The 14,861-nt window shown below is 39.2% G+C and overlaps 1 protein-coding gene across 1 annotated transcript in view; it reads left to right on the top strand.

The window, feature by feature from the left end:
* SI (sucrase-isomaltase) overlaps positions 1–14,861 on the top strand; it is a 178,856-nt gene that overhangs the window by 112,652 nt on the left and 51,343 nt on the right. Inside the window, exons 38-45 of the mRNA XM_054982800.1 lie at positions 4,024–4,157; positions 5,864–5,898; positions 5,989–6,105; positions 10,691–10,839; positions 12,758–12,842; positions 12,952–13,008; positions 13,754–13,878; positions 14,125–14,213. Coding sequence (XP_054838775.1) covers positions 4,024–4,157; positions 5,864–5,898; positions 5,989–6,105; positions 10,691–10,839; positions 12,758–12,842; positions 12,952–13,008; positions 13,754–13,878; positions 14,125–14,213 — 791 coding nt within the window. The remainder of the gene's footprint in view (positions 1–4,023; positions 4,158–5,863; positions 5,899–5,988; positions 6,106–10,690; positions 10,840–12,757; positions 12,843–12,951; positions 13,009–13,753; positions 13,879–14,124; positions 14,214–14,861) is intronic.

A 14,861-nucleotide genomic window follows, 5' to 3' on the forward strand; every position in this document is an offset into this window, starting at 1 on the left:
CCCCTCATAGATTTTTTTTTGATGTGTGTGTGTGTATAAAATGGGTGAGGCAGGGCAAAATGAAAATTAACAAATGTCTTTTATTTTAAATATGACTTCATATCCAACTCATTCATTAACTAAACTTCTAGTTAATTTTGACTGATAATTTCTTTTAGCAGAAGATAAATCTACCTATTTAATGATTCTAGAACCCACCTGGGCCGATTCCAGATGACTAACCTTAAGGTGCTTCATGCTGCCCTCTTCCGGATCGCGACGGGGAAAATGCGAAATATCGCATTTCCTCGCGCGAGTTTTGTGCGTCGTCGCGCAAAACTCGCGAGAGGAAACGCGATATTTCGCATTTTCCCCATCGCGATCCGGAAGAGGGCGGCATGAAGCGCCTTAAGGTTAGTCATCTGGAAAGTATGTGTTAAAATGTATATTGAAATGAATGATAAAAACAATGCAGAATTTCATCTTTGATTGCAATACACAAACATACTACTCCCATTTTTGGCACGGCATTCATCAGGATGTGTTTAGCTTTATGAGTACATGGGTGTCATTATGTAAGTTTAGCATTTACTAACAAAAATGAGATAAAAAATGAAATAGTGTAAGGCTGTAATGACAGATAGCACGTGTAAAGAAAACACCAGTTTCCTTGAGAGAAACAATATAGTTATCTTGTTTTTATAATCAGATATTTTCTTTCCTTTTCTTTTTTCTTTCTTTTTTGGCTGCAGCTTTGATTGTTGACTCTAAATTAAATGTAATAAATTGGCCCACTAAACTGTTCTACTGTAACTCCCTTTGGGGTTCATTAAAATATCTACTGCTATTGACTTCAGTGGGAAATTGTATACTCCTGTGAAGACCCCTAGATTGCGGTTAAGGGTATTCTGCAGTGGTCAAGATTGCATTCCAGCTGTAGCTTCCAAAAGTCATGCTGTAAGCCCCCCCCCCAAAGCCTTAAAATGTCTCCTAATTTAGAGTGTGGAGAAGAAATTGCTTGTGTAGCACGGATAAAATTGCCCAATCAAGTAGTTGATGAACTTTCTGCACATTTTGGAAAGACCTCTGCATTATTGAGAAAATATTCAGCGAAAAGTGGTCGGGTGGGGGGAGGAAAAGAAAAGGCTCCCCCTCCCAGAAAGAGAGAAAGGAGAATTCTCTTCTAGATTTTATTGGACCATGAGTACCAATGGTACTGAAAGCATGTGCATTGTCTTATAGAAGTATTGCCAACCTCCAGATCAGGGCTGGAGAATTACATTTATCTCCAGACTACAGAAATCAGTTCCTCTGGAGAGAAAATGGCACCTTCAGATTGTGCTGTATCCTTACTGTGTGCTCCCTCCTCTCACCAAGAAAACACTGCTCTCACCAGACTCAATCCCCATATCTCCAAGAATTTCCCAGCTTGGAGTTGGCAACCCTGTTGTCTGGGAACTGCACTGATATAAAATTGATTAATTAAAAAAAAACATGCCAAACATTAAAATCTTAATAACAGGGTGGATGTTGCAATTAAATCTGGATTGGGTGGAGATTCAAGTTTTTGGACTTCAGTTGTTTGGCTTTAAATGTCAACACCAATCAATACTTGAAACAAGAAACAAATTAGAAGTCAGTATTAGAGATGGGCTCGAGTCAGAAAAAAACCAAACCATGTCATTAGTGGTTCATCAAATTTCATGAACCGCAAACCACGAATGTTCATGAGCCTGTCCCTGGTTCGCGAACTGGTTCATTTAGTTCGTGAAAATGTCACATTCAGGTCAGAAAATCATCACTTCTGGGCCAGCAGAAGTTCACTTCTGGGTCAACAGAAGGTCTGCAGGAAGTCCATCCCGTTGCTTAGGAAACTGATTGATTGGCAGCAGGCTGTCTACAGTGACGAACCAAAAAATGAACCAAACGAACCAGCCTAAAGTTTGTGGCGGTTCGTCAGAAATGGGATCTGACAAACTGCTGGTTCGGAAACCATGAACCAGCCTGGTTTGTGCTTAATTTTTGTTTGTATTTTGGTTTGTGCCCATCTCTAGTCATTATAGCTAGTATAGCATTAGTATAGCCAGTATCGCAGTATCGCTACAGTATAGCATTTATGTAATATGTTTATTCTTCTAGTTCACATACTGGCTGCACCAATTGAAATATCTGGAGTGTATTCAAGGGCAGCATGTTGCAGTAGTCAAATCTGGATGTTACTAAGATGTGCCTTTGACCTCAGCCCACCTTCCAAAAGAGGACAGCTGGAGAACTAAACTGATGAAAGGCCCTTGTGACAACTGCTGTCAGCCACTTATGTAAAAACTGGGTTGAATCCAGAAGACCACTTAAAGTGTAAAATCAGTTTTTCAGGGGAAGTACAAACCTCACCCCAAACAGGTTTCATACCCTCCTGGATCAATTCAATCCACATCCTGCCTGGATTATGTTTCAATTTGTTTGTTCTCATGCAAGATTTCACTGGTTCTAGACTCTGGTTCAGGGTTCCTGCAATTAAGTTAAAGAACTTGTATAAAAGCATCTACAAAGAAGTAGCATTCTAGTGGCTACATTAGAATCTAGGAGGGTCAGGTTTCAAATCCTCTTGGGGACATCTTACCAGGTTCCCTTGGAGAGCAGGCATTCTCTCAGGTATCTTCCTTCACACATTGTTGGGAGGATAAAATGGAGAAGAGAGCCATGTTCACCACACCGAGTTCCTTGGGGAAAGGACAGGGTAAAAAGGACTGAAGCAGGGTTTGACAAATCCCATTCACCAGGGCACTTTCAAATTTCATCATGGCACCTAGTAGCTTCAGCAATCGTTTTATTTGGGGATAGAGCCTGGGGAAGGCCGGATTTGGGGAGGGGAGGGAACTCAGCAGCCATTTTCTCTAGAAGAATGGATCTCTGTAGTCTGGAAATTAGCTATAATCCCAGAAGATCTCCAGTCCCCAGCTGGAGGTTTACAAAGACATACATTTATTATTTTTATACATAGAAACTTAAACAAAAAACAATTCCTCCACACCTGGTTCTCTGTACCTTACCCTGAGTGAGCTTTAAACTCTTGTTGCGGTTGTTGACTGAGATATGGAAATGTTAAATACCTAATGAATAGGGCTCTATGTAGAGTTGCCAGGTCGCCCAACCTCCCCAGTGGGAGATTGAAGGCCTGGAACCTACCTAGTTTTCTTCTCCCTCACGCATGTGCGCAGCGTGTGCACTCCCAGGCCCACACAGTGATGTTACTTATGGGAAGTGACATCATCATGCAGGCTGGGAGGGCTCTTTTGCTTCGTGCGGGGGCATTCGGGCTCGATCCGGGCCAAATCAGGCCTGAAATGGCCTGGATTGGGGCTGAAATGGCCTGGATCAGGCCCAAAACAGCTTGGAATGAGCCACTACCAAGTGAGGGAGCACTCTCCTGCTCTGCAGCAGCCCAATCCAAGCCAACTCCAGATTAGTGTCCCGTGCTCTTGACCACTACACCAAAGTGGCTGAAATTATAAGAAATTGAGATTAGATTAGAGTTAGAGGATTGCTTTTGTTGGCGTAATCACAGCCATGGTTCTCCCATATTTATTTTGTCATAGCTTTAATAAGAAAGAAATTGTGAACAGTTTCACAAGAAATTATAAGAAATTGTGAACAGTTTCAAATTTGGTGTTGTGACAGCAATAATTAGAAAATTTGGTCATTAAAATACAGAACCCTGAAAGCTGAAAAATTTGTCTGGTTCCTAATTTTTTAGGCTGGCTCTTAAACCAAAGAAAATTTGCCAAAGTGTAAATAAATACAAAGCAGGCTGTTCAGCCGAAATGCTTGTTCTGGATTCCGAGCCAGGTATAATGACACTCAAAATACATTTGAGCATTACTGGCAGGGCAAATTCATATTCTGAACCAGCTAATCTCAAACTTCAACCCTGAGTCTAAAACCTTTTGTTGCAGCAGAGAAACCTTATGCCTTAAGATGTCTTTTATATTTCTAGATATTTAAAATTCCCCCTTAGGTTTACACCTTGTTTACTTCCAATTTCAGCGCTCTACACAGTGTCACTGGAGAACGTGGAATCGTCATTTCTCGTTCAACATATCCATCCAGTGGGAAATGGGCTGGGCATTGGCTAGGGGATAACTATTCACGGTGGAATGATATTGCTAAGTCTATAATCGGTATGTCAAAATTAAAATTGTACATAATTGTATTTGTAAACAAACTGACTTCTTGCTGCCTGTAATTTTTTTAAAGTGACAAGCTTTCCTTCCTCATTTACTCAATTTATGCTCCTCCTTGCCCCCCAGTGGGGACCCAATACAGCTTATGTTGTTCTCCTCTCCTCCATGGTATCCTCCCAACAACCTTTTGAGGTACGTAGGGCTGGGAATGACTGGCCCAAGGTCAGCCAGCAAGCCTCCATGGCAATGGCAGAGGGGGATTTGTTGCCGGGTGTCCAAGATCCTGGCCCAACACTCTATCACTACATTACATTGGCTCTCCAGTTTTCAGATTTCCAAGTTATTACTCAGGAGGTTAGTTAACTCATTTTGCAATTGCCCACATAAATAAAAAATGATATTAATAGAAAAGTTATCTAGTACATATTGAATGATACAGAGAATTAGATATTAGATAAGTATAATAACATACTGATTGAGGATACTTAAGACTGGGCCAGGTATAGTAAATTAGGAAGTCACTTTCATTGCTGTTATACTTAAAAGAAATGCTTTTTTGGCATCTGCTCTTCTATTTTACTTGTTTATTTCATTTAAATAAGTTTTTTTTAAAGAACAAGTTTTTTAAAAAAGAACAATCACACTGACCCCAAAGAACACTCACACTACAAAGAACGCTTACACTGACCCCAAATACACACAACACTTTTTAATGGTGGACATTTTAAGGTTACTTCCCATGACATGTTAGCTTCATATTTGCTGTCATTCATCTGCATTCCTGAATATTTGAGTTCTGTTCCAGTGAATCTAAAGAACACATGAATTTAAGGGCTGATTTACTTGAGATTGAAAAATATTACATTCACTTCTTGTGGAAATTATGTTGCATCCCACAATATTTGTATCTGACTTCTTTGCATTGATCAGAGAATGTCAATAGAATGTAAAACACCATGAGATCATTGTTTCACATCATATTTTCTCTTCAGTAACTGAATATATACTTTTAAATGCATACAGAATTTTTTTGTTTGCATAATATGGAATTTCTAGGATGATTTCAGGAATATCCTATCACTTATTTCAAAACTTTTTAGAGATACGTTGCCCAAGATCACTTTAGAAGCAGATTCTTGGAATTTAATCTGGAGGCTTCTGCAGATACAGAATAGTGCACTTTTGCTCAGCTATGTCCCTCCCCAAATATTTTCAAGAATGAGCCAGTATAGTGATTTTTTAAAAGCCATTCTGTGTTATTCTAGTATTGCAGAAGATTTTCTGCAAAAATCTCAGGGAATGTCTTACTAGTTGGTTATTTGAAGCTACTTTGAATCTCATATACCGGGAGAAAAGTGGGATATAAATATTTTAAATGAATTAAATAAGCAAACAGTAGCTTGATGCAGCCTCAAAGATTATTAGTCCATCAAAATAATTGTTGTCTACTCTGAGTGGCATAACTTTCCACTGGGAAAAGCAGGGAAAAGCCTTGTAGAGCATTTGTTACCTAGCACTCTTTGAATGAAGGTAATTAGGAAACTGAACGTGGGATTTTCTATCTACAACACATATCCTTAACCTCTGGCTGCTTCCCGCCTCCTCTGTAGGGGATGGAGAGGAGCACAAAACAAATCCTCCGCAAGTGGTTATTAACATTAAGGGGAGAACATCCGATAAAAATTTTCCAAATTATCTTACAGGTCTAATGGAATTTAGCCTCTTTGGAATGTCCTACGTAAGTCTCAATTTTCACTCTACAGTTTAAACCATTATTCTGTAGTTGAAATATGTGACAATAAAATATTGTTTTTTGTAATATATTCAGGTTGGAGCAGATATTTGTGGCTTCATTGACAATACAACCTATGAACTGTGTACCCGCTGGATGCAACTGGGAGCCTTTTATCCTTATTCCAGGAATCACAATGGTTTAGGAACTGTGGTAGGTTGGTCACAGATTATCTAATTACTTCCTTTTATTTAAAGAGTGCAATCCTAAAAACACTTTTCTGGGATTAAGCCCAACTTGATAACATGGGACTCACTTTTAAGTAGACCTGTTTAGGAATGCTTCCAAAATCCTTTTGCCGTCCAGCGGTGAGGGGCGGCGGAAGTGGGCGTAAACGGCAGCAGTAAAAACGCGTACAAACAAACAATTCCGGGAATATGTATATATCTAACAGTTTTTTATATTTTTATAGTGCAAAAGTGCAAAGTGCAAAATATAGTGCATGATTATATATACAATAATAAATATACAATAAATACAATAAAATATTGATCTCTCTGTCCCAACATGCAATAAATATGGTAAAAATACAGAATTTGATCCTAATGGTTATGAAGTATATTTTTCAAAGGAACAATGTCCATGAATTAATTAAGATGAAAATGTAGCAGCATGCAGGTTTCCTCAGATAGAGCTCCAATGCAGACGTGTGGGAGGCATGAGATGGCAAGCTCCAGTCCAAACTGCAAATAAGTCCAAAAGTGCCGACGGGATTATGCGTGCATATTTATACAATTCCCGTTTCGTATAACATACTTCTTCATGGGCACAATAAATATGGACTGTGAACAAAAGTTAAACGTAGTCAATTTATAATTCAACATACATAACAAAACTCTGTACATACATTCCATCTACTCACCAGCCCCCACTTCACCGGTAGCTCCAATATTGCTGCTTATACCATTCTGATTGCATTCAATTTCAAAAAGCATGAATTGACAGACAGAAATCATGCATAGGAAAGGACTCTCTTAACCACAAAACAGTAATTGAATGATTGGCCAAATTACAATGAAACAAGCAACAATTAGATTGCAGCACAGACCTCAACACCACTTAAGTCCTGTTCCGATTTTAAAGAGACAAGTAATATCAATTACACATTCAACAAGACAATGCAGTCTATATCCCCCAAATGGGTAAGGCAACGCTGGGCATCCATTAACCCAAAAAACATGAGTAATCCACTTCACTATTGAGTCCTCCTGGTGCCAAACTCCGTACTTTAAAGATCCACCTAGACTCTAATTGCAACAATTTCCTGGGGCCATCCTGAACACCCTCCCGAATCATATCAATAACTGTTACCTTCAGATCTCTTGGGTTATGCTGAAAACTCAAAAAATGTTGGACCAATGGTGCCTCTCTTACCTGATTACGGATTCTCGATATATGTTCCTGCACTCTAGTTTTGAGTGGACGTGTCGTGCTGCCAACATAAATTAAAGGGCACCCACAGCAAATCGCATATATCACATTGGGAGTCCGACATGTACTGAATCCACCTGGAGCGTCTCGGCGTCCAGGGAACAGATCTTCAAATTTTGTCATCAGGGTACAAACGTTACAATCCCCACACGGGAAATGTCCCCTCGGCACCCGGGTAGCGGAGCTACATGGTAATTTATGCTGTATAAATTCTGAACAAGTAAGTATGTCCTTAAGACTACGAGTTCTACGGAGACCAATGCTTGGACTCACCTCGCACCCGGGAATATTATCAACAAGGTGCCAATGCTGTCGGACAATGCGGCAAATGGGGGTGGCTAGTGTGGTATAGTCAATAGCCCATTTTAAATGTGTGTTCCTATCCGTAACTTTAGGAACCAATAGTTGTTCACGCGGTGTCCTCAGTGCCCGGTTCCTAGCCGAAGCAATGGCAGCCAAAGGGTATCCTCTACTAACCAGTGCCTTCCCTAATGCAGTGCCACTTTCCCTGAAATCCGCATTCTGTGATGAATTCCGTTTCAGTCTAAGGTATTGACTAATGGGAATATTGTAACTTTCCATATGGTTCCATGTTGCAGACTGCGTTTCTATGACACTGCACACATTCTGTCTTGCAAGACTGTGGTCTTGCGTGATTAGAAAGCACCTAGTACTGGATGCATGTGGCTAGAAACAAAAGACGGCTTTCACAATAGGTGTCCCGCTGCACAAATTTGAAGGAAGGCATAGGGTTCCAATCCTTGTCTGTGTCTTAAAAGTTTTTATTGATCTTGCCTCACTATTCTGGTATATCCCTTCAAGTGCATGAAATGTTGCTCGTCCAGCTCTTCCACACTTTAAAGTTCCTTATGGATAGACATATTATGTGTTCACTTATGGCAGGCACTCTCCCAGGAATTCTCTTAGGTTTTTCTAATGTATTTCTGTTATATAGAACAGAAATAACTGGGGCATCATACAATCTACAACCTCTTCAATTTGATAATCACAGCTAAGGTTTCCCCTGGCAACCCGAAGGAGGTGGTGCTGACTGGCAATGTCATTGTGTAGCTAGCAATATACTGATATCCATCCTTGTGCTCTTAGAATTGATGTCAGTGTGCTGCTGATGTTCTCCCACCATATTTCCCCCTTCAGCCACCTGACCAGTGGAGGGAAATTCCCACTGGTGGCAGGGGGCAAGCCTTATCATAGATCTGAAACAACAATCTGATTACAATAATGTGATGGAAAGTGACCTCAAGTCATAGCTGACTTATGGCGACCCCGGGTGGGGTTTCGTATATATTTCCATTTGTGTATGTATATCACATGTCTTAATGATGTCTAATGACACATACATTGTTTTGAAAAGGAAACAGCAAGAGTCCAGTAGCACCTATAAGACTAACAAAATTTGTGGTAGAGTATGAGCTTTTTGTGTTCATACCCTACCACAAATTTTGTTAGTCTTATAGGTACTACTGGACTGTTGCTCTTTCCTACTGCTACCCATCTTGAGCTGTTTTCAAAAGATGTGCATAGTGCAAAGAAATCAACAAAACAAATCGGCAGAAAACAGATCTCAATTGGTTCATACAAAAATATAAAATCTAATATTAAAAATATATTTAAAAATACAAAATAAGGAACAAATAAGGAATATTTGATGATCCTGAGGTTCAGCCTCCCCTTCTTTCAAATGCCCCATTAGGATCTATCTCTTCTATTCAGCCCTTGTTTAACCCTCCATCTTTAAACCCTTCCTTGACTCTCCGCAATCACATCTCCGTAATGACATTTGCCCACATCATATCAATCACATGACGCCTGCCTTTCCCTTATTCCTGTTATCTCCAATATCTACGCATTGAAAGCTTCTTTTGGAAGAAATCTTTTTTCCATCTCTCTGTCTCATTTTTCTTGTTTGTGATATAAATTCCAAGCTTACAATGTCATTGTCTAAATTGTGAAGAGAAGAGGGAGCTTTATGCTGCTTTGTATGCCTTAGCAATACATTGTCAAAGTTGTCTGTAGGGATTTTTTTTTTTTGGTACAGAGCAACTGAAACTAACTTTCATTTGTAGATATAAAGAATTACATTTGGAACATTAACCCTTACTAATTCACAACTAGAAAGTAGGCTGGCGATACAATTCCTAAATGAGTATGCAAAATTACTTGGGTTCAGCATCTATCAGCTATTACATTCCTAGAATCTTTAAGGGAAAAGCAGTTCCTCATGGCATAAAAGAGTGCAAGCCTAGAAATGTATTGTAGAAAATGGGTTAATCAAGTAAGTGGTGAAATAGATAGAAAATAGCACTTATATTCATACTAAAGCCTAAGGAGAAGCAAAATTAGATGTATTTTTATATGGCATATTTCTAAAGGATTACAGTTTCCTTTTAAAACACACACAGAGTGCTTTATCTTGCAGCAGCACACCTTTCAATAGGCCTTTTAAAACCTTTAAAAATGCAGATTCAGGGTTATCGTGTCGCTTCCAGTCTTACCCAATTTGCCAAGGTATTGTTCAGGCCATTTAATAAAGATTGAAAGGGCTGCCTTACATCACTATTAGTACGCCTTTTCTCTTTTTAAAAATCCCAAGAGCTGCCCTGCAGAAAAGAAGGCCAAAGCAACAGTATGTGGCACAGATACTATAGTCTCTCCCACTTCCCTCTTGTCTTCTTTTCTGTAGGTCAAACCAGACCAGATTATGAGAGTCTTTCCTTTGAAACTCCCAAACATTTTGTCTTTGTAAATAACAGCTGCAGGAGTTCCCAATTTGGACTGAGACCGTAGTGCAAGGGGAAGTGTATCACAGCCTAAAATGGCTCCATGGATCTGGTATCTTCCCTGTTGGGATAAACATAGAGGCACTCAGTATGTTGCCAGTATGTTTGTTTTGAGATCTGTCAAACCATCTTGAAGATGAAAGCTCCCACTGAGAAAACACAGGACATTTTTTTTTATTTCCTACTTTGGTTTGCTTCTTATATTCAGCTTCAGATTGAGTTGCTGTGATCAAGTTCCATCCCTCATCCAAGCATTAAGTGAACCAGCTCCATGTTGACTAGTGTCGGGAATCTCCTTAGTGACACAAACTACTGTCCATGTAATTTCAGTATCCTCGTATCAGACTAACATTAATTACAATGAATTTATCTAACTAAAGACAATCTGTATCTCCATGCAGAAATATCTCCTGAGTGTATCTATAAGGAATTGCGATATGTATGAATAGTTTGGAGAATTTCTGTAGATCTAACAATTATTTCAATTTGTCTTTTTCTTTTTTTAGAGGCAAGATCCTGTAGCTTTTGATCAAGCATTTGAAGACATGTCCAGGAAAGTGCTCAATATCAGATATACTTTGCTCCCTTATCTCTACGCCTTGATGTATGAAGCCCATGCTTATGGTAGCACAGTTTCACGCCCTTTACTGAATGAGTAAGTTAAATATTCTGTCATTTAAAATAGAAGCTCATGAGGCAATCTTCTGTTATCTGAAACAGCCCGGCTTTTCTTTGCTCAAAGATTTGCTTTGTTTTGAAAAAGAAAAAAAACGGGGGAAATTGCCATTTACCATGCACTTGATCGACACTGAGGTCCTAATCACAATGTGCAGGCAAAAACTGCAAGCATGTAGCGCTATTAAAGCAGTTGTATTGATCATCTGAGATCATTAGCTAGAATGTGCAAATACCTGTATCCCCTTTAATACTGCTCCCTAAAATAACCCAAAGGGTTGAAGCCCTGCATACAGTGCATTGTCACTTCTGCTTCCTGCCCCGCCCCCCAGTACTAGAGGCTCAGTATTACTATGATGCTATAATGACTTACCATGTTATTATTTATTTATTTTTCATTATTACTTATGTCAGTTATAATCCACTTTTCTCACTGAGATTCAAGGTGGATTTCACTGTGTGAGATTAGTATAGTCAATTTCAAGGACATTTCCATAAACAATGCCATAGGGTAAATAAACACAACTTTACAAAGACATAGCATTAGCAAGAATGCAATACAGAGTTGAAGAACTGCTGAAACAGAACATACGCAATTCTAGAGCAGACATTAGACCAAATGAAGCACAAATAGGTCATTGAAGTACATATTTAAGACAACAGGTAGTAAGGCAACAGTGATGAAGTCTATGGTCCTTAACTCATTAGCAAAGCATCTGAAAGCCCCTTCCTGCATTACAAAAGCCTTTTTGAATAATTCGGTTTTGCATTGTTTGCAGAAAACTAGGAGAGTGGGGGCTCTCTTGACCTCCTCAGACTGGCCATTCCACAGGGTAGGGGTCACCAAAGAGAAATCCCATGTACGGGCTGTGTTGATTTCACCTATGTGCAGGGTGGCACCTGCAGGAGACCCTGTTCAGATGAGCAAAGCTGCCATGGAGAAACATAGGGTGGTCTTGTAGGTATGCCAGGCCAAGGCCGTGAAAAGCTTTATATGTGATAACCAATAGTTAGAACTGATTGAATTAAATTGATGTTAATTGAACCTACCTCTTTCATAACTGTACTATCTAGTGATTATGTGAATAATCTCGTCATAATGTGTACACTCATACAAACAATAGATTCACATAATTTCTTTTGAATACTTTGGAAAAAGAATTTACTTTATGGTGCAAAACAACGCTCAACCAGGTGTATTGTAAATGTATATCAAAATCTGTTAATCATAATTTTCTAAATTGTATTTTATTGCATTAATAATAGCATGAAATTTCTGTGTTGTCTGGAGGACTAGAAACTAGAGATGGGCACGAACCGAAAAAACCCTGAACCATATGGTTCGTGGTTCATCAAATTTCACGAACCACGAACCATGAACTTTCACGAAACTGCCCATGGTTCATGAACTGGTTCGTTTGGTTCTTGAAAATGTCACATCAAGGTCAGAAAATCACCACTTCCAGGTCAGCAGAAGGTCACTTCTGGGCTAGCAGAAGTTCACTTCTGGGCCAGCAGAAGGTCTGCAGGAAGTCCACCCCCTATTGCCTAGAAAACTGATCAATTGGCACCAGGCTGTCTGCAGTGATGAACCAAAAAACGAACCAAACGAACCAGCCTAAAAGTTCATGGTGGTTTATCAGAAATGGGATCTGATGAACCGTGGTTTGCAAACCACGAACCAGGCTGGTTCGTGCTTAATTTTGGTTCATATTTCGGTTCATGCCCATCTCTACTGGAAACCTTTATAATTTTATCTGGTGAAATAAACCTTTCAGCTGATGAAACTGGATTTTTAAAAATAAGTTTATTGCTATTTTTAGGATATACCCCTTGTATTTGATGTTTGATCTTAAATGAGGTATAAATACTCAGAGAATTCATTTCTTTGTTTCCAGGTTTACAGATGATCAGCAAACATGGGGGATATCAGAACAGTTTCTCTGGGGGCCTGCTTTGCTCATTAGTCCTGTATTAAAGGAGGTAAGAATATAAATGCATCAATCTGTATAGGCACTTAAAAAAACCCCTAGAATCACTTTTTTCTATGATATATATAACATGTGTAATAACATGTTTGCATGTTTTGCAGAATGCTACAACGGTGGATGCATATTTTCCTGATGCTCGCTGGTATGATTATTACACAGTAAGTGAAATCTGTCTGCATAAGCATATGTGCCTCTGATCTGTGGTATTATCTGGTGAAATTATCTGCCAAATCTGAGAAAAAGAACATAACAGCTACATTTTTGGTACATATATATATAGGGAAAGCAAGGCCATAAGGGACACAGCAGATCCTAAGAAATAATACAGAATTACTTCAATGGGGGCAGCATGGATTGTTTCATTTTGCTATTGGATATTACAACACCCAGAGCTAGCGTAGCATTGTAGTGTAAGTAGAGAACACCAGCCTTGGTGACCTTATTTAGATGCTTCTTAGTTACCTGTCAGATAGAAGAAAACAGTCATAACCCAGTGTGTGGTTTTCGCTGTGGTAGGTTGTCATGTTAGGAATTTTTTCACAAAACAAGCAGTTCCATACATTTCTTAGCTGATTTCTACATGCAAGGATAGTATAGCTAGGATGGACGTATGGTAACTTGGTTATAGGATCCAGGATAAGTTAGTAGCCCAAGTAGAATGTAAGTAACTTAAGACCCATTAATTGCTGATGTTTTAATATGACTGACTTTCTGTGGGTTGGAGCCCAAGAGTGATTTGACAGTGGTCAATCAATGCTGAGGTTAAACAGCTGAGTGGAGAATGAAGCTATTTATGGCTTCATTATGGCTTAACAGTATTCACTAGAGTTCAGGAGGAGCCACAATAATCATATCACAGCATGGTTTCAGAGATGACACACCAAACATACTTGATTTTCGTAGGATAAAGACGTAGGAGTGAGGAAGACATCACACCTCTTATCAGCACCTCTTGATCATATCAACCTTCACATCAGAGGAGGATACATTATCCCATGGCAACTGCCTGCTGTAAATACCAAAGCCAGGTACAATCAGAAGAGTTGGATGTTTTGTACAATTCTTTTTCCAATGGGAATTGATTAAACCAAACAATAGGTGTAATGCTGAGAAATCCTAACAATGAAAATGGAATGCAAATATTGTGAAATGTACCTCATGTCCCAAATATTAGAGAAAAGCATAAATAATATCCCAAATGGTTTTCAACTTAATTTGTAAAAACTATGAAAACAACATGACTGATTTTTTAAAAAAAATTATATTGGTTTTAGCCGAAAAAATCCAATGGGTCTTACAGTGGCTTTGGATGATAATGGAGCTGCCCATGGTCTGCTTTACTGGGATGATGGAACAAAAATTGGTAAGTATAAAGTATATATTGACTTGTCTTATAGTGGTACTGTCAGTACAGCTATCACTAAGAAAATGGCATGTATCCTCCCACTCTATTTGCATAGGTTGAAGTCTCCTCCAGCCAAAGGAGTTCCAAGATAAATGGTTCTTCCTCCAACAGAATAGCTACTTAAATTGGACAATGTGATGCATGGGGTGGAAGGATACAGGGCAGTATATGTGGATACTTTAATATGCTATGTTAAAAGTGCCATGTCTTGGATGTCCCAGGTTAGCCTGATATCATCAGATCTCAGAAGCTAAGCAGGGTCAGTCCTCTTTATTACCTGGATGGGAGACCATCAAGACACTCCAGGAAGGGTTGTTACGCAGAGGGAGATGATGGCAAACCACCTCTGTCTGTCTCTTGCCTTGAAAACCCTGTGGGGTTGACATAAGCAGACTGCGACTTGATGACACTTTCCACCACTAAGTGTTATGTAAGTCCCAGACAACACAAGAGGAGTCTATAATATGTCTTCTTCAGCGTATCAAAACTGGAGCAACTCTGGCATGCAAGAAAACAGTTTTTTAATTGTTTATTTTTCTAGTTACATGTTGTTTTATTACATTTCAAAAGTAAGGGGAGGAAGGTATTAGGAGGCTTTAATCTTTA

The sequence above is a fragment of the Eublepharis macularius genome, chromosome 6, assembly GCF_028583425.1.
Source record: "Eublepharis macularius isolate TG4126 chromosome 6, MPM_Emac_v1.0, whole genome shotgun sequence".
NCBI lineage: Eukaryota > Metazoa > Chordata > Lepidosauria > Squamata > Eublepharidae > Eublepharis > Eublepharis macularius.